General features: G+C 54.3%; 2 protein-coding genes across 4 annotated transcripts; both read right to left on the minus strand.

Moving 5' to 3' along the window:
- Positions 1-309: 309 nt before the first annotated feature.
- On the minus strand, positions 310-8375 carry Mybph (myosin binding protein H). Of its 3 annotated transcripts, XM_015483864.2 has the most exons (11): positions 7817-8375; positions 7587-7721; positions 6783-6950; positions 4351-4439; positions 3779-3974; positions 3467-3606; positions 2762-2921; positions 1679-1815; positions 1365-1551; positions 1065-1114; positions 310-581 (listed from the first exon to the last, which is right to left on the minus strand). In XM_015483864.2, exons 1-10 carry the CDS (start codon positions 8043-8045, stop codon positions 1098-1100), a joined length of 1458 nt encoding a protein of 485 aa, XP_015339350.1. In that variant the 5' UTR covers positions 8046-8375; the 3' UTR covers positions 310-581; positions 1065-1097. The 3 variants fall into 3 exon arrangements, 2 of the variants coding, with proteins under 2 accessions (XP_015339350.1, XP_048665678.1); XR_007349877.1 differs by having other exon boundaries at positions 1065-1551; XM_048809721.1 differs by lacking the exon at positions 310-581 and having other exon boundaries at positions 894-1551.
- A 3381-nt stretch (positions 8376-11756) lies between these two features.
- On the minus strand, positions 11757-19052 carry Chi3l1 (chitinase 3 like 1). The gene is made up of 10 exons (XM_015483868.2): positions 18917-19052; positions 18619-18648; positions 17519-17720; positions 16782-16838; positions 15990-16140; positions 15143-15264; positions 13919-14042; positions 13219-13398; positions 12328-12444; positions 11757-12143 (listed from the first exon to the last, which is right to left on the minus strand). The coding sequence occupies exons 1-10, from the start codon at positions 18939-18941 to the stop codon at positions 12003-12005; spliced, it is 1149 nt and encodes a 382-aa protein (XP_015339354.1). The 5' UTR covers positions 18942-19052; the 3' UTR covers positions 11757-12002.
- Positions 19053-22615: the final 3563 nt, after the last annotated feature.

Consider the following 22615-nt stretch of genomic DNA (forward strand, 5'->3'; position numbering starts at 1 on the left):
AGTGCTGCCACCACCCACCACTGTCCTGGGGGAAACAAGACAGACTTCGCAATAAAGACACAGCGGTGGGGGATGTGGGAGCAAGCAGGGTTCCAGAGAAGGTGTGTCTGTTTCTATAGTTACATACTTGGGATAGCAAGCCCTGAGTCACAAAACAAGGTCCGACCATTCCCATGTCCAGAAAATGCCCTGGGACATTTTGAGACCCTTCTTGCTGGCTCCTTCCTCAGGGTGGTGGATCCACCCACACATGGGGACACAGTGCCTCCCCTTCGTGGTGACGCTCACTGCCACAGAGGCCACAAACTGTAACATCACACACCTTTATTTGAGTGCTTCTTGCTCAGGGTACAACTCTGCAGGGTGTTCCAGTCTCTGTTCCTTCCGGGCTCCCTGGTGCCCAGAATGCCTGACCTGGGGCCTGCCAGGCCCTCTCCTGAGTTCTGAACTCCAGCCTCCGGGGACAGGAGGTCATCAGGTAGGGGCGGTTCCATCAGTTGTTGCTATGGAAATGCAGGTCATTTGGTATCTGCTGAGCTAGATTTTGGACCTGGGGGACGGACCCCTCAGGCCTGCAGGACCTTGGCAGAGAACATACTTCTGAGCCCCGGTGGTAGGAGGCAGAGCTGGGCTTCAGAGCTGCAGAGGGGGGTGGGGAAGCAGCCCCTTGTCCCTTCCTAGGCTGCCCCCCCCTCCTGTTCCAGGGCTGAACTCTGCCCATCACAGTTCTAGATATTTCCTTACTTATCCAGAGCCTTAGACACACCAGGGGAAAGAGTGCGGGGGCTGTTGTCCCCACTTTCATGTTGAGGAGACAAGCCCCAAGAGACTGCCCCTGCTTGTGGCTCAAAGCCAGGGTTAGACCCCTGTCTAGCGGACCACCGGCATCACCCCCTTGCGGGCCTCACAGCACCACAGCGCCCTGCACCACTGATGCATGTCTCTGGGCAGGCATCAGAGCTGCCTGGGACTGCAGATTTGTTCCCAGAGCTGACTTCTGCCTTCCCTCTTGTCTCCACCCCCTGTCCCCAGAGGTAGCAGAGGGAGTGGGTCCAGTCCTTTACCTGTCTCCTCACACCAGCCTCCTCCATTGCTCCTCAGTGTGTGGCTGAGGCTAGAAGAGATCCTGCAGGTTAGAGCTTAGGGGAGGAGAGGAGGGAACATCGAGGTTCAAGGTCACGTGCTCCCCCCCACTGGGTCATCTTCCCCCTTGGAAGGTCATTCAGAAGGCCTGATCTGATCCTCACTGTCTCCTTCTCTCCTGCTTTAATCTTCAGCTCTCAGTGGCATCCAATCCAACTCCAAAGAGGGAATGTCTCCTATTGTCCCATCCATGGTGTGGTCCCCAGAGAGCAATCCCTTACCTTTGACTTCCAGCCGGCAATCCACGGATGCCTCCCCCAGCACGTTGATGGCCTTGCAGGTGTAGACCCCGGAATCAAAGGGGCTGGGTTTCCTGATCTCCAGGGTGCAGACCCCTTGCTCAGAGAGGGCACGATATTTGGGGTCCCCCTGGATGTTCATTTTGTTTTTCATCCAGATGATCTTGGGCTGGGTGGCATAATCAGAGGAGAGCTGGGAAGGATGCTCTCAAAGGGCCATTCTCAGGCCCCTGGGGAGACGCTGGGATCTCCCAACCCTACACTGCCCCCTGTCCCACCAGCCCCGGGCCCCTCACCTTGGGCGATGCTCTGACGCTGCAGAAGAGCTGAGTGCTGTAGCCGGGGGTGGAGGTGTGGTCAGCCAGGGGCTGGGTGAACGAGGGGGCTTCCGAGAAGTCTCGCTCAATGAACCCTTTAGGTTTGGCAGCAATATCTGGGTTCGAGGGAAAATTTGAGATTACAGAATTTGAGGAGAATACATAAGGTTGACTTTATCCAGGATTTTTGAGAAGCCTTGCTTTTTTGTGGGAGCTTAGAGAAGAAAAGTCAAAGAAGCCAAGGAAAGCCAAGAGGGAGACAGGTGGGTTGGGGTGGTAAGCAGAGAGAAGAGTGGGCAGCAACACAGAGCAGGGGAGCAGATCTCAGCGGAAGGCGGAGACCAGTGACACGGAGTTACCGTGTTTCATTCCTGTCTTTGGAGACCTCATTAGTTTTCCTTTTTAAAACAGAAACTTTCTCCTAATTTTGTGCAGGTCAGGCTGGTGTCAAAAAGACTGTGCCTTCTGGAGCCCACACACACCCTGGGTGGGGAAAAGGCCTTGGACATAGAGGGTGACAGGGAGAAGGGCCTGGGATTTAGCATTTGACCCAAGAGGGCCAGGCGCCCTGCGGAGATGCTGTAGTGATCTCGTCCATCTGTGTGACGTTCTCGTTAGGCGGTGAGTTTGCTGCTTTTACGAACTCGCTGGAGTCTACAAATCACGTACATATTGCCCTTCAGGGTAGGTCCCTTGGGACGCTGTGCATGAGACCTAATGGCTGCTGTGACGTTCACAGCCACACACATCTTTAGAATAAGTACACAGCCTCCCAAGGGGCACTGCTCATTTGCATGGGTTTGCTCTGATGTGTTTGTTAAAGCCCATCAGCCACATCCCTTACTTTATAGCCACTCTGTGTGTGCACACACACTCATGCACACACTCACACACAGTGGTGGAGTCAAAGGAGGGCAGAGAATGGTCCAGGAAACAGGCACCCAGGAGAAGTCCAGAGGGAGGGATGCAGGGACGCGGAGGTAGAGGTAGAGAGAGACAGGGAAAGAGTCCAGGGCAGGAGCTGCTGGCCCTGGCTTGGTTTCGGGCCTGAACCAAACCTACCCGCCTTCCGGATGTGGGCGAGCTCCTTGGTGGAGGTGGCTGAGTCGCTGAGGCCACACAGGTTTTCTGAGAAGACCCGGAAGTAGTACGAGTTGCCAACGATGAGGTGGGAGATGGTGCAGGTGGTTGGGTGGTAGCGCTCCAACACTGTGAACCATTGCTGTGGGGACCCCGGCCCCGTCACACTCACCCCTCACCTTAGTCCTCACCCTCCCGGTGGCTGCCTCCCCAGAAGGGTTCATTCTATGTCTCCAACCCTGGGAGGTGAAACCATCCAGCTTTGGGTCCCAAAGGACTTTGAAGTGGGAGAAGGGGCACCTGGGTCACTCAAGTGAGCTCTCTGGGACCTCAGAGAATTCTAGAGCCTTTCTATTTTGGATGTGATTGCAACCTCATTATCACCTGGGGACTTCAGGATTCAGTCCCAGCCAGGATCTACTGAATCAGAATCTGCATCTTAGCAAGATTCCTAGGTAACTAATATGCCCATGAAGATTCCAGAAACACAGCTCCAGAGTTTGAAAGGCCTCTGACAGCCCGGGCCAGCCCTCCTTGCTGTCTTAATGGGGAAGAGTCCTGCCAAGGGTCACATAGGGAGTCAACAGTCACTGCACTGAAACTGATCCTGAGACTCTTGGTGGGATGGGCCTTTGCAGCCACCTTAGGCACTTCCTCCCCACCCCACTCTGTCCCGGCAGGCCTCACCCCCGTCTTTTTGTCTGCCTTCTGCACCGTGTAGCCCAGGAGCTCTGTGTTGCCCGTGTCCTGGGGTGGTGTCCACTCAAGGGCAGCATTGCAACCCCACACGTCCAGTAGCTTGATGCTGCTGGGGGGCCCAGGCTTCTCTGCAGGACCACAGTGGAGGGGAGTGAGCATGAGGCTGAGCCTGCCACAAAGTCCCCACACCCGAGTTTTGGTTCCTGCCGTGCTTCCTCAGCCTGCCCCCACCAGCCATCAGCTCCACGGGGGATGTTTCTACGTCCCTGAGGACCAATCCTGTCTCCCCTGGCCCCTTACCAATCACCAGGATGTCGATGGCTGCCTTGGCCTCCAGACCTTCCAGCCTCACAGTGAGTTCATAGCGGCCTGAGTCAGAGCGCTGGGCGGAGCGGATGAAGAGGATGGAATCCTGGTCCCCGCTGCGCACGTTTACCCGCTTGCCGTCCAAGACTTGGCCATTGTGTGTCCATGAGGCCTGAGGCTTGGGCTTCCCCTGATGGGAGGGAGCCCTCAGGGTGAGTGCAGGTCAGGCTGGCACCCCCACTCCCTCCAGCTCCGGGGTATCTGGAACTGTGTCCTTGGAAGCCTGTCCCTTGGTCCTTCTCAGGAGGGGCAGCAGGGGCTGGAGCCATAGGTGCTGCCCCAGCCTTGTCCTCCAGGTGTCCAGCTGCACTGGGGATCCACCTGCCAGTCCACAGGCTGGGGGTCACAACTGAGTCATGTGTGTGATCAAGGAAGGACGAGGCCTTCTTGGTGGATCCTAGGCAGAGCCCTTGGGGGAATCCTGATTTTTCCTGGGCTTCTGCTGTGGACCTGGCTGGGACTCTGGTTTCCACCCAGACTCTCCCTCTAGGTAGAGGCATACCCACCTGGAAGGGGATTTGAAGGTTGATCGACTCTCCCACCTGGCGGATGTAAGTCTGCTGAAGGTGGCGGGGGACACGGATCTTGGGGGGCTCTGCATGAAAGCAAGAGTCTAGGCTTAGCACAGCAGAGGGATAGCTGAATGGGGGCTTCTGACACAGGGATAGGGGACAGCTGGCTCTGGCCAGACAGCAGCGCTCCTGGGTATGTTCTGGCTGCTTCCTTGTGGGAGAGGCAAAGCTCTTACTCGTGAGATCGTGGGGCTCAAATCCTATAAGGCCCTTGGGGAGCTGAAAGCCGGGAGGTTCCAGAGAGGTCAGGGCCTCCATGGTGTGAAGTGGTAGGCATCCCAGGCACTCTCTTGGCACCTTGACCCTGCCAGGCTGGGATTTGCCCTGCAGCCCAAGCATTCGAAATCTCCAGATGGGCCCTGCTGGCTCTCTGGCTCCCCCTGGAGGGGAGCAGGCGCTGCACCTGTCAGACTGTACTCCCAGGACAGAAGGCAGTACTTCTTCCTGCACACCCTGCATCCCGCACCCCCCAACAGCCTAGGATTTTCAGAGAAGCCCTTCCTTGTTCGGTCCTAGGCCTCTCGACCCAACCCGGGGGACTAGGGTCTTTCTCTGCTCAAATGAGGCCAGAGCAAGTATATCCCTTCTCTCTTTGTGGCCCCTCTCTTTAAACCTCATGGTTGGAAAGTCCTTCCTGAAGTCCTGCCTCTGCCCCACTATGGCTTGTAACTACCTTCCCAACCTTCCTCTAATCAGGTGCAACCAAGGGAATCACTGGACATTCCAAGGGAAGTTGCCACAACCTTGTTCCTGGGGTGGAGGTGGGGGTGCATGTGCTGGGCCTGGGACGGAGGCTCCTCAGCAGCAAACAGGTGGCAGCAGTTGGTCGGTGGCATGAAGGGTGGCAGAGAAGGAGGAGACAGCCAGAAGGAACACTGTGTCTCCAAGGATTAGCTGAGCGGGCATTTGGCTTGGGAGCAGCAGGCGAGGAATGCTCTAGGGGCAGCTGCAGGAGGTCAGGAATGCTTGGCAGCTCCAGGTGGCCAAGGAAGGACAGCTGAGCAGCTGAGGATCCTGGACAGGGTCCCCACCCCAGCCTGCTCTCCCATAAGAAGCCTGGCTGTCCCCTACTTGTTTGTGGCCTTCTCCTCCTCCTTTTCTCTCCAGGAAATTCCCTCCTCTCCCGCCAGTGGAATTTTAATGGAGAAGCAGGTCTGAGTCTGGCTGAGTCTGGCTGGCTCCTGAGACACCAGGCCTCAGAGGCCTCTGAGTCTGACCTCCTTGGGGCCCTGGGGGAAGGTCGGGACTCCCCCAGGCAGGAGGACTTCCTGGCACCTCGGGGCTAGAGTCAAACAGCTATCCTGTAGTTGCCATGTAGGGGCACGTCTCATCCAGACTCAAAGGCTGGGAATGTCCCCTGTAGCTTGGTGGGGCATGAATGGCCTCCTGTGGGCATCAGTATCTGGGAGCACCATTGAACAGTTGGGTGACCTCCAGATTGTCCCTAGGTCCCTTGGGATCTGCTTGGCTTGGATATGTGAACCATGACAGTCTGGTTCTATTTCTTTGAATCCAAACTTGACCCGTCCTGTGGCCTTGATACCCTTTCCTTCTGAATGCCTGGTCTAGAAGGGTGGAGTTCTGCTCTCAGCCTCCACCAGGAACCACTGTCCGCCTGGTGGAAGAACTAGAAGGAAGATGGAGAAGGCCTCAGGCCACCTGTTTGCCTGCCTGTTTCTCCACCCTGGGGCCCTGCTCTGTCCCCAGGGACCTGAGATCAGACCAAATGACTCATTGCCATTAACAGACTGAAACATGATCAGCTCTGGGAGGGTAGTGAGGGTAGGATTGGGCTAATGCACCCTGCAAATAGAAATATTAGCAATGGGGACAGCAGCTGGCCTTCAGGTCCCTAGTGAGGCACTGCCCCTTGGGGATGGAGAAGCCCTCACAGGCCTTTTGTGGACCCCCTTCCCCTTCCCACTAGGGCTCTGGGAGAACAGGGGCAGCAGGCTTTCTCTCTGTTCCAGAACCTTTGGGGGAGATCTGGAACCCAGGCTTAGGAAATGGGCAGAAATTGAGCCTCCATGGCCACTGGAGGGATTAAGATTGGCTAGAAGGAAATCAGGTGGTATCTTAGCACTGGGACTCTGAGACAGGTGACCCAGGGACCTGAGCTTTCCTTTCTGGACATCAGGAAACCTCTCCCCAAAGCTTTGGGGCTGGACTACTCAGGGAAGTGACTTCTTTGACACCCCCAGAGACCCCTGGAAGCTAAGAAGCCCGGCACCTTCTCAAGTCAAGATGGCAGGAGCACGTGGCTTGTGCATGTGAGTGTGGGGTGGGGAGAGGGCTTCGTGGATCTCACTGCCCATGGCTTCATTTCCTCCATTAGATGGGGCTGGGGAGCAAGAGGTGAGGTTTACCTATGATCTCCTGGATGTGGACAGGCTGGTCCAGCACTGCAGGTGGACCAGCCCCCGCGGAGCTCACTGCGGCCACACGCAGGAAGAACTTGTCTCCTAGAGCCAGGTTCCGCAAGATCTGCTGGGTCACCATCATGGGCCGGGTGTTCACAGGGACCCACTCTGAGGCTGCGAGGAACCGAGAACATGTGAGATCTTGGGACATGGTCAGGGCCACCCTTTTCAATGGGGTGTCCCTTCTCAATGGTGGTCTGGGGACGTTGACCTCCCTCTCTGGGCTCATTTTCCAGTTGCTCCACTTTCCTGAATTCTTCATGTCCAGTGTGGCATCAAAAACATGGAGCGGGGGAGGGTTAGACCACTGGAATGGTGACCAGAGATGGGGTTGCTGAAGCCCAGTGAGGGGTAGACACCTTTACAAAGTCACACAGCAAGGTGGGGGCAGAAGTAGAGGCCCAGATGAGGGTGACTGATGTGGAGGGGTACGGAGGCAGCAGGAATGGAGCCCAACACTCCCCATTCTCTGTTTCTCCTCATCACCTCCCTCTCTGCACGGCACCTCTCTCCTCCCCAGAGCAGTGCTCTGTTCTGTTATTCAGAGGCTCCTTGGAGCTGAAAGGTGAGGCTCCTGAGGTCCCTGCCATCCCCCTGCCTTCAGCGGGCCCCAGTGCAGCTAGAAGTGGGGGCGGGTTAAGGAAACTACTACCTGTCCTCCTCCCTCCCATGCCCCCAGACTGGGACTGGAGGTGTCCCTGCTGCCCTCCTGGCCACTCATGTGGGGCGTCCGCTGGGCTGAGCACTTACTTCCCTCTCTGCAGATCTCCACCACGTAGCCCTGGAGCCCCAGCCTCCCCAGCTTCTCCGGGGGCTCCCAGCTCACAGTCACGGAGCTGCTGCTCACATCCTCCACGGTCAGCAGCAGCGGTGCGCTGGGGACATCTGAAGAGAAGCCAGGATGAGATGAAGAGGTTCGTGGCCATAAGGCCCCCCCGGCACGCCTGCTGCCCTCCTCCACCTGCCCGGCCTCGGCTCACCTTCGCTTGGGGGTGCAGGCTTAGTGACCGTGGGAGCTGTGGGGGCCAGTGCCTGAGAAGCAGGGTCCTGGGGCTCCTGGGGCTCCTGGGGCTCCTCCGCCTGTTCTTCTCCTTTGGACTCCGATGCTGCCACTTCTCCAGAAGGCTCTGTGATGGGAACACTGACAGACTCAGATGCCGTCTCCTCTGGACCAGAGGCAGTGGCCTCGGAGGTGGCCTCTCCTGTCATTGTTGGGCTGTAGAGGGTGAGGCTGGGGTGTGCAGGGGTCAGCAGTGGAGGGTCTGAGCCTCCAGGGTGTCTGGGACACCTAGGACCAGGCTTATATAGCCAGGGGCTGCCCCGCCCCCAGCCAACGATTCCCAGCTGTGGGGTCAGGTCAGGCAGGGGGTGGGGGGTGGGGAGGGGAGGTGCCCAGTCCAGGAATAGCTCTGGGGGAGGAACCACGGGGCCCCTTGAGGAGTGCACTACCTTGCCGTCACCCTGTTTGGACCTCACAGTCAGGGTGCTAGTGCTTGGCTAGGAGCAGGCACAGATAGGTGAGCTGGGACACCATTAGGACCAGTGCCCAGGTTTGGGGCAACGGGAGACAGCTGCTGTTTAGAGAAGGAAGTCTGGTCAGCTCTGGGAGTCTGGCTTCCGTGAGCCACTTAGATGCAGGTCTTTTCAGACCGGGGTCTGGGGCTCAGACAGCCTGCTCCAGCCTCCCTGGTGAGCACTCACTCCTGGCTTTGCCCCTGGGGTCCTCTCTGCCCTGGGAACTCTCCCTTGTGCTCTGTGAGGTCAGGGCCCTACCTAGGCAGGGAGTTGAGATGCTCAAGACGGAGCTGGCCAGAGAAGGTCCTCCAGCATTGGGACTCCAGGAAGAAGAACTGTCCCTGTCTATTTTCTTGTGCTCTAACAGAATATCACAGAGGGGTAAATTATGGATAGATGTTTATCTGCTCACAGTTCTGCAGGCTGGGAAGGCCAAGAGCATGGCACCCACATTGGTGAGGGGCTTTATGGTGTCATCACGGGGCAGGTGGGCAAGCGAGACAGTGAGAGGAACTTGGCTCAACCCATCCTTTTTATCAGGGACCCATTTTGAGATAACTAACCTGCTCCCACAATAATGACATTAATCCATGGGTGAGGGCAGTGCCCTGGTGGCCTGATCTCCCCACCTCTCATAAAGACCCCTCCACTTATACTGTGACAATGGCGGTTGAATCTCAATGTGAGTTTGGGGGAGGCATTCAAACTGTAGCAGGGACTAAGCCCTTCAGTTCCTGTCTCTGCTGGGAGGTTGATACAGATCCGCCTTCCCTCCCTGCCTGGGGCTTCCGTTTTCCATGACCAAGTTGGGTGTGGGATGAAGTTGTGGGCAGACTCAAAGGAACCCTTCTGGAGGGCAACTCCGAAACTTCCAGCCTCTCAGAACAGGACGTGGGCATGGACCTGCCCAGTGTGGGAAATGATGAAGGTATGGCCCAATTCCTAGTCACTCACTGAATAAAATGTTGGTAATAATTTAAATGCCGTGTGCAGGAGTGGGAAATAGTGACTTCCATTGCTGCAGGTGGGATAGTTGGGAGCAACTTTGGGAAGAGTGACACAGAACCTAGAGATATGAACAAAGCGCCTGCTCAGTGACCCTGATGTTCCACTCCTGGAAACACTCACCCGGGAGGCCAGGGAGGCCCAGATGAGAATGTTCACAGCAGTATTACTTGTACTAGCCCAAATCTGGGGTGGGGGTGGGGGACAGCTCTCCTTCAGCAGTGGGACAGATAAACCACTGGAGAACATTTATGCAATTCAAAAGCAAAATCCGGAATAAAATGAACAAACTTCAGTCTCAGACAACACCATGGCTGCTCTCACAGACCTAATGGTGAGGAAGGGAGCCAGGCACACAGAAATGGGGCCATCTCAAATGCTCTAAATCCAAACACAGGCCACACCAAGCTACTTTTTCAAGGTGCACCCATAGGTGGTAAAGCATGCAGGAAAGCAGAACACAGTTAGCATGGAAGTCCAGGTAGTGGGTCAGGGTTGCATGTGATTGGGAAGGTCCTGGGGTGCCATCAAGGTTTCATTTCCTGCCCTTGGTAGTGGTTACGGGAGTTTTCATAGTTTTCATGCATAGTGACTGTAAATTAAACAAATACATTTATACACTGTTTACTGTGTATGATGTATCCCACAATTTAAAAATAAGCAAGCATGTTATTTTTTGAGGGCCCTCATCAACATGCAGACTGTACCCCTTCCTCAGAACAGGGGGCATTAGAGTGTGGCCGCCTCTCAGCCCTGGCTGTCCTTGTGGGGAGTGGAAGTGGAGAACCCAGGGTGCCTTGGATGCAGTCCTGTCTGGGTGCTCATGTCCTCTGCCAGTTGATTCAGTGTCCTTCTGGGCAGGGAGCAGGCCCTGGAGACCCGATCTCCATCCTTGGCCTCTGACTGTGCAGCTATAAGCGAATGTGACTAACCCTGCAGGACCCTGAGTCAGCCCTGCCGAGCCGTCCCAAGCTGGGGGGAGGGTTGCCCTTGGGGCTGCTGTGTGGCTGCCCAGAGAGCCCCTCAGCCCTGGGGTTTCAAATACCTTTGTGTGACAGGGCAAGCAGTGGCAGGGTTGAGGGAATGCTTGGCCACTGGCCAGCCCTGAAATGCTAGGTACCCCCTAAGGCTCTGGCCAAGTTCTTTGCCTTTAGCAGAGCTGTGACCTTGGAATCAGCTGCATCTGCCCTGCTCTGCTTGGTTCGGATTTCAGGGCCACAGATAAGTATTTTCTTCCCTACACCTGAAATCAGAGTCACAAACCATCAGGCCAACTCGTGATTATCCCAAGTCACAGATAATCCAAACATGAGGAAATCCATGAATAAATTCTCTTTAGTTTTGGAGGATGTATCTGGACTCTCTTTGGATAAAGTCATTCCAGGGCCCTGGAAATTCACAGAAGGCTGGTGAGGGCATCTCCCCCTCGTAAAGCATGGGAAACTGGCTGCTCTTCTGGGTATCTGATTCCCTCAGCCTCCACTGGCACCACGGCCCCAGACCAGCTAGGCAGAGGTCAAGGGATGAGTGTGAGAGGAGGGACTGCAAGGACCCTGGGCTACAGACAAGGTCATCCTTTGGACAGACACGGCTTTCAGTGCAGCAGTGCCCCTGGGTTACTGACATGCACGTCACTGAGAATGTCAGAGGCTAAAGGCCATCCTTCAAAGCCCTGCAGAGAGAGGCTCCTGCCCTGGAAGGCAGGGAAGGTACATGAGAGGACATGTGTGTTTCCTTCTGACGCTGAGGGTCTAGGGTTCAGGGCTCTCCAACCCCATCCTATGATGGGCTCCTACCACCTTCCTGGGAGCCAGGAGAGATGAAAAGCTGGGATTAAAAGCATTCCTTCCTGGTGTCTGCTAGTCTTCAGGAAACAAAAATGGTTTCTTTCAACAGAAACTTAATTTGGAAGTCTGGATGGCAATGGCTTTCGTATCTGAAAAGCCATCAGCCACGCTTGGGTGAAGTCCAAGGCAGGAGAATCTAAGGAAGCTACCTTCCGCTGGGGTTTCCTGCATCCTGGTGGTGAGGACGTGGTAGCTTCATCTCTGCAAACTCAGGGCTCCCAAGCCTCAGGGAGAGGAATCCAGAAAAGATAGGGGGAAGTGAGCGCGATGGTCCAGGGTGCCACCAAGACAGACCAAGCAAGTGCGATGCACCGATAAGCTCTTGTACTTTACTGAGCAGCTGTGGGATTAGGAAAGGGAAATGGCATAGGAGATACGATGATGGATTATGTTCCTAAACGAAGGTTTCAAATTGAGCTTTGCAGAGGGTATAATTAGTATGGTAACTGACTCTTAGGATGTTTGGCTACTTGGTGCTAGAGCTTGCCAAAATGGTGTCCTTTCATTAGGAGGGTCGGGGGTAAGCAAGTTGAAGAATTCCCCTGTGCCAGGCTTGGGGGTCTATGAGCAGTGTTATTCATCAGCAGGTATGAATTGATACTGGGTCTGACATTGTGCTGGTTCCTAGACCCTCACTGACCCCACAGCCCCATCTCTGGTGTTGCCCTTGGCGCAGGCTGTGGGGAAGAAGACGGAGGCTCAGATGGGAGATCAGCAGTACAGGTGCTCAGGCTCCTGGCCAGCTGGAGTCAGAGGGTGTGGGGCGTCCTTGGACCCCACGGTATACAGAAAGACAGGGCTAAGCGGCTGAGAGTGCATCCTTGATGGCATTGATGAGAGGGAAGGGTAGATTCTGGCCACAGAAGGAGCCCCGGAAGTCATCCAAATCCAGGGCCCACACCGCGGCACCTGCCAGTTGCTTCTGTTTCAGGTACTGCACCTGGGGAGGGAGGTCCAGAGGGGGAAGGGTTGGGTTATCCAGGGCAGAGTGCATATGGGGATACCAGGTACCTGAGACTGACCCCCCACCAGCAGCCCAGACCTCAGGGCAGGAGGCTGACTCTGGCTGCTTGGAGCAGGTCCCCCCTCCCTCTTTGTCCTGGGGGGTGGCCCGGTGAACTTACCTTGCTTCTGACGCTCTCCTGGTCATCGTATCCCACCCATTGGTTGCCCTTGGTGGCGTAGGGAACCAGCTGGCTGGGAATTCTATGGACTGTGGCTCCGTGGAGGAATTCACAGATCTGAGCAGAGAATAGGACATGGGTAGAACAGGGAGACTTTGCAGGACACCAGGAGAAGTCACTCCCCAAGTCTCTGTCAGCCCCTCATTTCATCTTGCAGCCTCATTCTCAGGGGCTTTGGGAGCTGTAGGCTTCATGCAAATTTATGTAAAACAGATGCAAATGTCCCCCCAGTTCAGCTGCCATAGCCTGAGGGCTTTAAGGGATTCTGATTGGCTCCTCCATCTTTTTATTTTTTGGAGCTTGAACCCAAGGGTACCCTAGCACTGGGCCACATCCCCATCTCTTTTTATTTTATTTTGAGACAAGTTTGTGCCCATCGCCCAGGCTGGCCTTGAACTTGCCGTCCTCCTGCCTCAGCCTCCCAAGTAGCTGGTATTATAAGCATGTGCCACCGTTTGCCTTCTCCATCTGAAACAGGGATTTGAGAAGGCGTGGGTGGACACCGAGTACTAGCCCCTGGCCACAAGAACATCAGATGCTAGACTGGAGACCCTGCCTCTTAGCCATTGCACTTTGCTGGGCTGGAAGGAAGACCCCAGCTCTGTAGCCAAAGGAATGTTCCAGGGGTTGGTGGTGCAGACTCATGCCTGCTGGAGACTTTGGTAGCAACAGGCCTGACTTGTCTCTTCCTCCTCCTCAGGGATGTGAGGTCAGCTGGATCTGATTTTATTCCCAAATGAGAGAAAAAGTGGGGGTGGGGTGGAAGGACCCCCTCCCCCATGGCTGTAGATAGCTTTGGGACAATCTTAGCTTCTCCCCCAATTCTATTACCTCATAGTAGGCGAGGAACCCTTCTTCCTTGGTGAATCGGCCTGGTATTCCCGGCCCTGAGATGGGGGCTCCAACACCCGTCTCGGAAGAGGACAGAGTGAAACTCCTCCCAAAGATGGGAATGCTCATCACCAGCTTGTCGGCTGGGGCCTGCCTCAGCATGTACCCCACAGCATAGTCCTGGGTGGGGATAGAGCGGGGACAGGAGGAGCAGTTAGCTGGGCTGGTGGCGCGGGGATCTGAAAGGGTTACAATGAACACTGCACTGTGACAGGCAAGGTTGCGGTGGCACGGGGCGTCTGGGATTCCCCATTCCTCTGGGAACTGATCATGTCAGTTTAAAACGAATTTTAAAGTTCCATTCTTGAAAAGCTCCCTTTACACATAGGAAGGGATCATTATTATTTGACAGATGCAGAAATCAGGTGCCTGGCTCAGACTGCACAGCTAGCAAATGGCAACTTGAAGACAGACACCCACCTCCTAGCCTCTAGCCTCTCTCTATTCTGCACCTGCCTTCACTCAGTACACCCCACAGCCATGAGGATGAAGGATTTGGGCCTCAGGGTTCTCATCTATAAAATGGGTCTTATAACCCCTGCCTTGTGGGATTCTACTGAAGATTGGAGGGGTTGGTGTGTGAGCCCTGGCAGGTGGCAGGACTTTGTGACCCCCTCCCTCCCTCCTTCTGGGTACCCACAGTGTTGCTGTATCTGTAAGAACGGGTATCCTTCTGGCCTCGAAACAGTGGGCTGTGATGTCCTGTGGACCCGCGCCAGGCTCCATGGAAATCGTAGGTCAGGGTGCTAATGAAATCCAGGTGTCTAGAAGGAAGGGGATGGAGGGTGAGGTGGGAAATTAGAAAAGCTCTTGGCCTCACATCCAAAGCCCCAGCAGGATGTGATCGGGGAAGCAGGCAGTTGACAGACAGACCATTAACCCAAAGCCCAGGAGTTCCTGGTGACCACTGTCCTGGCTGCTGGCCCACCTCCCCTGGGCCATGCCAAGGTGTGAGCTCAGGGTCCCAGGAGTGTACTCAGGGCCAGAACAGTCCTCTCTGTTACCTCCCGCCCCAGCACATGGCTGGCCTCTATCTCACCCCAGCCTCTGCTCTCCTGCCAGGCTCACGTGGGTGAAGCAGGGAAAGAGCCCAGTGGGGAAAGAAAGAGTGGGGACAAAGGATGGCCCCACCCAAGGAGCCCTGGAGGGAGGAGGAAGTCCCCTGCAGGCATGCTGGTGAGGGAACTGTAAGTGGATGACACGAATATGAGCTTCAGAAATTTGGGACAAATTGTTGAAAGCCACCTCTTTCCCACCAAGTGATCACTTGAGACACCAAGTCTACACTTGTAAGATTCTAAGGGAGATTCTAAAAGTGGCTGGAGAGTCACTTTTCTTTCCTGCTGGGTTGGCCACTATCCTGCCTGGGCTCTGGGGAGAGATCATGCGAGGCTTCCTATGCGGACAGGATGGTGGGGCGGCAACAGGAAAGGGGGCCGCCTGTGTGCACAGACACGGGGGTACCTGGAGACTCCCAGCATTCTAGAAACACAGGGTATTGCTGCTGCAGGGCCTCCTCCCCCAGGCCCAGCACCTTGCTCTTCTGGCCACGGGAAAATACTCTGTAATGGTTGGTGGCTTTGTATATTTTTTCCTATTGCGTTTCCCAAATACACCTAGAGAAATGCTCTCAACTGGTTAGCAACATGCCAAGTGAAAAAAGAAGGTCAGAACTCATGTTCCATTTGACAGATGGGGACATTGAAGCACAGGGTGGGAAGGTGACTGGCTCAAGTTCACATATCCAGATTTGGGAAGAACTGGGTCTAGAAGCCTGGTCTCCTGGGTCTTCATTGAATTCTAGGGTAGAGGAAGGAGTGGTATGGGCAGAGGCATCTGGGGGCTGGCTGGGCAGGAGACTCACTGGGATATCTGGTTGATGTCATAGCCGCTGTCAATGTCAATCTTCCCCGGGGACACAGCTGCGCTGAGCAGGAGCTCTTGTGCTCCGGACTGGGCTTCCTTTGCAAATTCGGCCTTCAACTCCTGGATGGGAGATGGGTGGGTGAGTGAAAGAGACCCAGGCGGCAGGAGGGGGAGACTTGTGGAGGGACGCCAAGCTCTCTCGGCACCTCATGGACCTTCCCTATCTGCTGGGACCACCTATCTGGCTAAGAGGCCCGTCATGGGGCCACCCATCTTTTTTCTAAAAAACTGGACCAATCTCATCCTCAAACCCCATGCCCACCCAACAACACTCCATCACTGCCTGTCCTGGGGGGACCATCAGAACAGTGGGTGATGTGGTTGGCAGGCGTGTTTGCCTTTCAGTCTGTGCTTTGTTTTAGCCGGTCTGTGAGATCCTAGGATCAGGTGGTGTGGACCATCGCTCTGCCCCTGGGAACTGGAGATGCTTGGGCTGCCCCAGGTGGAGCTGAGTGCCCCTGGCTGCAGTGAATGCTGGGTAGTGGGGGACATCCGTTTGGGACTGAACCATGGACAATGGATGCTCCATGTTCACTGACAGTGGCAGTGAGGGGTGGGGACCCTGCTCAGTCATGGCCTTCTGCCTCTTAGGACCCCACACCCACCTCCCACTGGGGTCACAAAGTGTCTTGCTTATTCTCTAAGAGTTCCAGGGCTCAGAGGCCTTGGATCCTAGCCAGGAGGCTGAAGTCCCCCTGCCTGTCCTCAGGAGATCCTCTGTGGTGGACAGAACGGACCCACCCCTGACACCACCCCCCCCCGCCCCCAGCCAACCTGACCAGGACCTTGATTAGGGTGGTGTGAAGCTGCTTGTTTCTTCGTCCGGGGGACAGCCAGGCTATGTCCAGCCCATCAAAGCCATGCTCCCGCAGAAATGGTGGCACTGACTTGATGAAAGTGCCGCGCTTCTCCACGTTAGAGGCTATTTCCGAAAATCTGGGACGAAATTCACACCCCCCCCAAACCGCGTGTTCTCAGCATGAATAGGTCAAGTGCTCCCAGTTTCTACTGGGGCTCCTGGGGCCTGGGGAGCAGGGAGCCTGGACTGACGCAGCCCTAGGAGGGCCTGGCTGGGACAGTGTGCACCTCCAGCATTAGAAAGAGCCAGGCGCCCCTGGTTTCCAAGCCACTTACTCACCAGCCACTTCAGACAGGGCACAGCCCAAGTCTCAGTTTCCCCATCTATAAAATGGGATCATTATAATACCTCCTGGTGCTGTCATGAGGGTCACATGTGACGGAGGTGGGAAAGGGTACTTGACCCCGTGAGCATTAGGTTCCTTCCAGGCCTCATGGCAGTAGCCCTCAGAAGTTCTTTGCTTTCAGGTCAGAAAGATAATAAAAAGAGGATGGGTAGGGAACCAGGAGGTACACTGTGAACATGCTGTGTGACTTCTGGTAAGTCCCTCTCTCTAGACTCTGGTTTCTTGGCTATACATGAGGCAGGTCCCTGACAACAATTTAGGCCTCTCTGCCAAACCAGCCTGGGGCCACTGTACCCTCCCCCCCATAGTGGGTGGAGAGAGCCAGGCCTCCCCACTCCCATCCCTTCCTCATGCTCCAGTAGTAGGTCCTACCTTTGAGAGCCAAAGTTCCATCCTCCAACAGACAGAAGGGTCTTGAGTTTGGGGTTCCTGTGGGGCAAAGAGGAGGGATGATGGTGTGGAGTGAAATCTTGGTGACACTGAGGATCTCTGTGTCTCTATCTTTGAGTGAGGGGCTGCACTGGGCCTCTGATGACCTCCTGCCCCTGAGACTCAATATTCTTTTATGTTTTGTTTTTTGGTACCAGGGATTGAGCCCAGGGGCATTTAATCACTGATCCACATCCCCAGTCCTATTTAAAAATATTATTTAGAGATAGGGTCTCACTGAGTTGCTTAGGGCCTTGCTAAATTGCTGAGGCTGGCTTTGAACTTGTGATCCTCCTGCATCAGCCTCCCAAGATGCAGGGATTATAGGCTAGAGGTCATAGACTTGGTGGCCATTACTCTGAGATAATGCTGTCCCTTCTCGTTGCCCCTGATGGAGAAGCCAGAGAATGGCCAAGTAGGGTCACAAGCACTTTCCAAGCTCCCTGGATAGGCACCCCTAGGGGAGAGAGAGAAGGCCCCTTTCCCAGGGGAGCTACAGTCTGCCTGTCATCACCCAAATACTGCCCAACCCCACTTCACACCTCCGCTCACTGAAGCTGAGGACCCTTGGCTCTCCATCCAGAGGTGGTCCTGGGGGCCTTCACCATTCTCTTGAGCAGAGTAGCCCTACCCTGGAGCCAGCCCGGCTACTCCCCCATCTTCCTCCTGCCCTGGCCAACCTGATTTTGAGTGCGTTCAACATGCCATAGAGTGTCTCGTCGTTCCATTCGAAGATGTCAATCTCACTGTTGCTTATGTTGGCAAAGCTGTAGATGATGTGGGTGCAGAGGGAGGGGCCAATGGCATCTGGGAAGCAGCTCCCGTCACCTTCCCGGTACTGGGACCAGTTCGTGTAGTAGCAGACCAGTTTGTATGCAAAGCCTGAAGGAGAAATCTAGGGTGGGACCTGGGCCGGGATTTAGCCAGAGACACTCCCGTTGAGCTCAGAGTTGAGCACCAATGGGGCGTGGGAATGGGTGGGGGGAATGGGCCAGAATCCTGAGCAGAATGAAAATTCTGACATAAAAGAGCTGGTGCACGCCCCTGCCTCTGAGGGGTTCCCTATGTGATAAAAACGAGGCCCGTTTTGAAGGCACTTGGAACAGGTCAAGTGCAGCACAAGACCACACTGCAGGCAGAAACAGGCCACGTGGAGGTCAAGATGAAATGGGCCTCCTGTGCAGTGCGGGTCCAGGCTTCCTGGAAGCAGTGGCCTTGAGGGAGGGCAGGGACCTGGCTCAAGACAGCCAGTGTCAGAAGACACCCTGGCCTTCCTGCCAGGACCCTCCATGAGGTCTTTAATGCCAAAGGGGCTCTGACTGTCTCTTCTCTCTGTCCAGATGGAAGTGTCCCTAATTGTAACCCACCCAGAAGGGCGGTCCCCAAACTGGTGTACAATATCACAATGTCCTCTCATTCTAATGACCCCTACAGCAAATGATGTCCTTTCTGGCCACTTGGTTATGGAAGACAGTGGGCATCGCTTGTCCACGTGGTCCCTGGGCCCCTGACAGTGGTGGGTCCCTCTGTCTCCTAATCACTGAACGTGAGCTTTTTAAAGTCTGTTGTTTTGAAAAAGTTCAAATCTATTGAAGAGTAAATAGTACATATCCATAACCCCAGCCCCCTGGTTTAACGAATGCAAATAGTTCTAAGCCTTTGGGGTCACTGAAGAAACTTCAAGAATGCTCTCTGGCCCAAGACCTCCTTCTCATGGGTGCTACACCTTCACCAAATGCTAGGACACAAGGTAGGGGTGGGGTGGGGGCGGGGTACTTACAGCACTGCAGCAGCACCAGGACCGCAAAGCCTGAAGGGAAATTCAGGGTCAGACTCCCTGCAAGTACATCTGAACCTTCCTCCTGCCCCCTCCCCAGACAACCAAGGCCCTACCATGAGCCTCCACACTCGATCCCCACCCCCCCACACCCCGGCTCTGCTTTGTCCCTGCTGGTCTCCCCCACCCCAGAGACAGGAGGCTGGGACCCTGTGCAATGGCTCTGTGGGGTGTCTGGGCCCTCCCACCTGAAAACCCACAATCCCCACTTGATCCAATCCCCCTTGGCTGGACCAGAGACCTGTCTGAACCACCCTCAGACCCATCCTGGCTGCAGCAGAGTAGGACAGGGGTGGCCTCTTCCCAGTGCTCAGCAGCTCCTGGTGCCCAGCTGCCCAGACAGAGCCTCTTTCCCAGGATTCACACTTCCTATTTATACTGGTCCTACTCTACTCCCCACATCCCCAAACCATCCCCTTTACAGGAACTAAGCTTGTATCAATGACGGAAGCATCAGGCTCGTGAGTGGGGGTGGGGGAGCCTGCCCGCTACTAGAGGAAGATTGAGAAACTGTGGACTTTTGAAAACTTTGCACCAGTTCTTCAAGATGCACCTGCCAACAGAAGAGCCACCCTGGAGATGACTGGGGGTTCCCAGGGTGTGACTCAGCTGCCTTTCCAAAGCCTGCTTCCTGTTATCCTGCCACAACTCGCTTCTTTCCAGCAGTTTCCGGGCTCTTCTGGCAGCTTCTACCTCTGACCAGGCCCTTGGCCAGGTTGAAACAGGGCACAACTGCATTGTGTGAGCCTCGGCAGCAGAACAAGACTGTGTTATCACCTTGCCTGACCTCCCCCCTCAAACTTTCTGTCTCCTGGCTGTACCCACAGCTGACCCAAGTCTAGGCCAAGGCCAGAAAGCCTTGAGGGTAGGTGGGGAGGGGGTCCCCCACCTCTTCCTTTTAAGCAATTTATACGCTGTTTGTTGAATGGGGGAGCCAGGAGAAAAGAGAGACATTTCTGAGAATGCTCTGAGCCCTGACACTAATTTTTTTTTTTTTCCCTTTCTGAAATGCCAACAGTGATGTCTGCCAAGGGCCTTTGTAAGCCTGCGGGAAGTACTGTGGAGTAAGCACGGGAGTAACTGTGGGCCACTCGTGATGTCCCCCAGGAGCAGCGGCTCAGAGACTCTCAGAGAATCAATAATCTCTGCTCCTCTCTCAGTGATGCTTTTGAAATCCCAGCCCAGTGAGGCGGCTCCTCTCTAAATCCTTCAGTGACTTCCCATCACTTTCAGCAAAAGAACAAGTGTAGCTGGGTAGTCAGATGCTGTGTTAGCATGCCCCAGGGCCTGATTTCCACACCCGAGCCACCCAGAACAAAACAGAACAGAACCTCAACACTCACTGCTTAGTGAGGCTCTGCATGGTTCAGCCACTGTTTTTTGGTCAAAGATGCAAGACAACTGCACTCTTTGCAGACTAGAACTTAGTTAATAGGCAGCCAGTGGAGAAAAGTTCAGAATTCTAGGAGTCAGAATGGGTCCGAGAGCTTCCCAATCCAGTCCTTCTATTTTTACCATACCTTTAGGTAATTGTCAAATGCCATCCACTTGGCCCCGCAGCCTCCCGGGCAGAGGCCTCTCCCCATCCCTGCCTCTCGTTTCTCTTCCTCGGAAACTCCAACAGCCCCTCCCGTTTGCTGTTGAGTCCATTAGCAGTGGATGTTCTGCATGGTACTTGGTGAGTACTAAAAAGTCACCACCTCTTCCTCTAAGGTGACTGGCTTCTTTTGTACTGATGATTGACAGCAATGACAGACCATGAGAATTTTTCCCTGTTCTTTTGGAAGCACGGATGCGGGGGACTTCCTTGCATCTCTGATGGAGATAGTATACAGCAGACTGGGCAGGCAGACATTTCCCCCACAGAGGATAGGATGTGAAAAGAGCATCTTCTACCATTACTCTCTGCTTTTGTTAAAAATCATCTCATATGTTCCATTGGCCATTCCTGTTATCCTGTGAGCCTTCGGGCTCAGTTTGTTGATTCCACATTCTCCATGGAAATAGCATTGTCACAACCAAGAGTCCAGACACTCCTTGGCCTGCCGCAGCAGGACTGGCCAAGGGTCCCATAGTATATCACCTGCTACCTCATCTCAAGCCATGCTCCCCCAACCCCTGTACTCCTCCAAGCATGGCTCCTTCTCAAGCCGTGTGCTTTTTCTTCTTTCTCCCACCACAGGGCCTTTGTGTATACCACCAACTTGCCTGTGCATAACTATGAAGGGCCTGAGATTTTATGCTTCTTGCAAATTAATGAAATAGGCAGCCACAGTTTTATGAATGCTGACAGATTCTGCTCCAGGGACAAAGGACTTTTTAATCCTTTGGCAGAGCAAGCAGATGAACTTCATGTTTGGGCCACTTGCCCTTGGCCCCCAAGTCCCACGAGCATGACGCTGGAGCAGCCGGGAGGATGCTGTGCTTGCAGCGGTTCCGTGACAGCAGAGGAACCCATAGTTTAAGGAACTTAGATCTACAGCGAGCAGGAAGCCTGCCTCACCTTGACTTTGGAAAGAGATATTATCTTTATTATTCTAGACAGGAAACAACTCCAGAGGGAGATACTGTTTCCATCTCCAAGGCTGTTTGCTCTGCAGACATCATCGAGAAGAGCTTGCACGGCAGACAGTGCCCTGTGGGGGACACCTGCACTAATGCAGGCAGCCCTGGAGATGCCCCCAGTACCTGCCCTTCTTCAGCCAGTTTATCCTCCTCATCCTTCAGACTGAAGCTTGGCCACTCCTCCGGAGAGGGTGGACTCCCCTGGAGCTGTCAGATGCTTCCTGCCTCGATCACTAATACCCAGCCCAGCCCAGCTCTAATCATACCCCCACCCCATTTTTTTTTTTTTTTTTGGTGTGTGTGTGGCAGGAGGAATAGAAAAAATCTTGGGCAGGAAGAGACTGTCATGGAAGAATTCAAGAGAGGTTGAGACGCCAAGCTTGGGGCACGGTGCTTGATGCAGGATCAGGAAGGAACTTGTAGGTGGACATTGCCACCCCTCACAGGACATGTTCCCGGGACCCCTGACATGGCTTCCCAGGCATAATCATTTTGAGGCTCTCTTCCTCTTGCAAGGGGTGTCATTGCAAACAGGTAGAGTTAATGCTCCCCCAAATACCTGAGCAGGGAGGTCTCTTTTCTGCATGGAGTTCTCTCCTTCCAAGTGGGGAGTAGCTGCCAAGTAGGAATTGAAATTCATTTCTAAGTCCTCAGCTCCATCTTGGTGTCGGCCCAGAGTAGATGCTGTCACAGACTCAGAGGCAGAAATATTTGGATGAGAAAACAATGATTTAGGAAGGGTGAAGGGGAGTGACATTTCCTGAAGACAGGCTCATCAAAAACAGAACAGCAAATACTTAAAGGGAAAAAATGATGACTAAGGTTACCTTGCTCATGGCGGAAATCTGTAGCCTTCTTATGTGTTCCTTATAGTCAGCCAGCGTGGCAAAAATCAGGATAAAACCGTTTTTGTCAATGACTCCATACTTATAAGAAATAGTCAAGGCTTGTGATTTTGGAGTCCATACCCCACCTAACAGCCTAACCTGTTATTTTGGGTTTTCTCCAGATTCGGGTTGTCCCACCTCCTCCCTGCAGTGGTTCTTAGTCATGAGTGAAAGAGACCAAAGTGCCAGGTTTTGCTTTTACTAATCCCTCTTCCCTGTGGGCAAATTCTTGTCTTTGATTCATGGATTTGACCGTGTAAGTTGCTTCACAATTTTCTGACTCAGTTCTATCCAATTGATATTTTCGTTTGTTTGGCCAAGATTTATTTCAATTGGCATAAATGTATTGTCCATTCGTATGTAAATATTTTATTTTAATATGGTTAGCAAAACCAGAGTCAAATGCTAGTTAAAGCTTTACAGTGGGGCTGTGGCTGTTGGCTCAGTGGTAGAATGCTTGCCTCACATGTGTGAGGCACTGGGTTCGA

The sequence above is a fragment of the Marmota marmota genome, unplaced genomic scaffold, assembly GCF_001458135.2.
Source record: "Marmota marmota marmota unplaced genomic scaffold, marMar, whole genome shotgun sequence".
Lineage (NCBI taxonomy): Eukaryota > Metazoa > Chordata > Mammalia > Rodentia > Sciuridae > Marmota > Marmota marmota.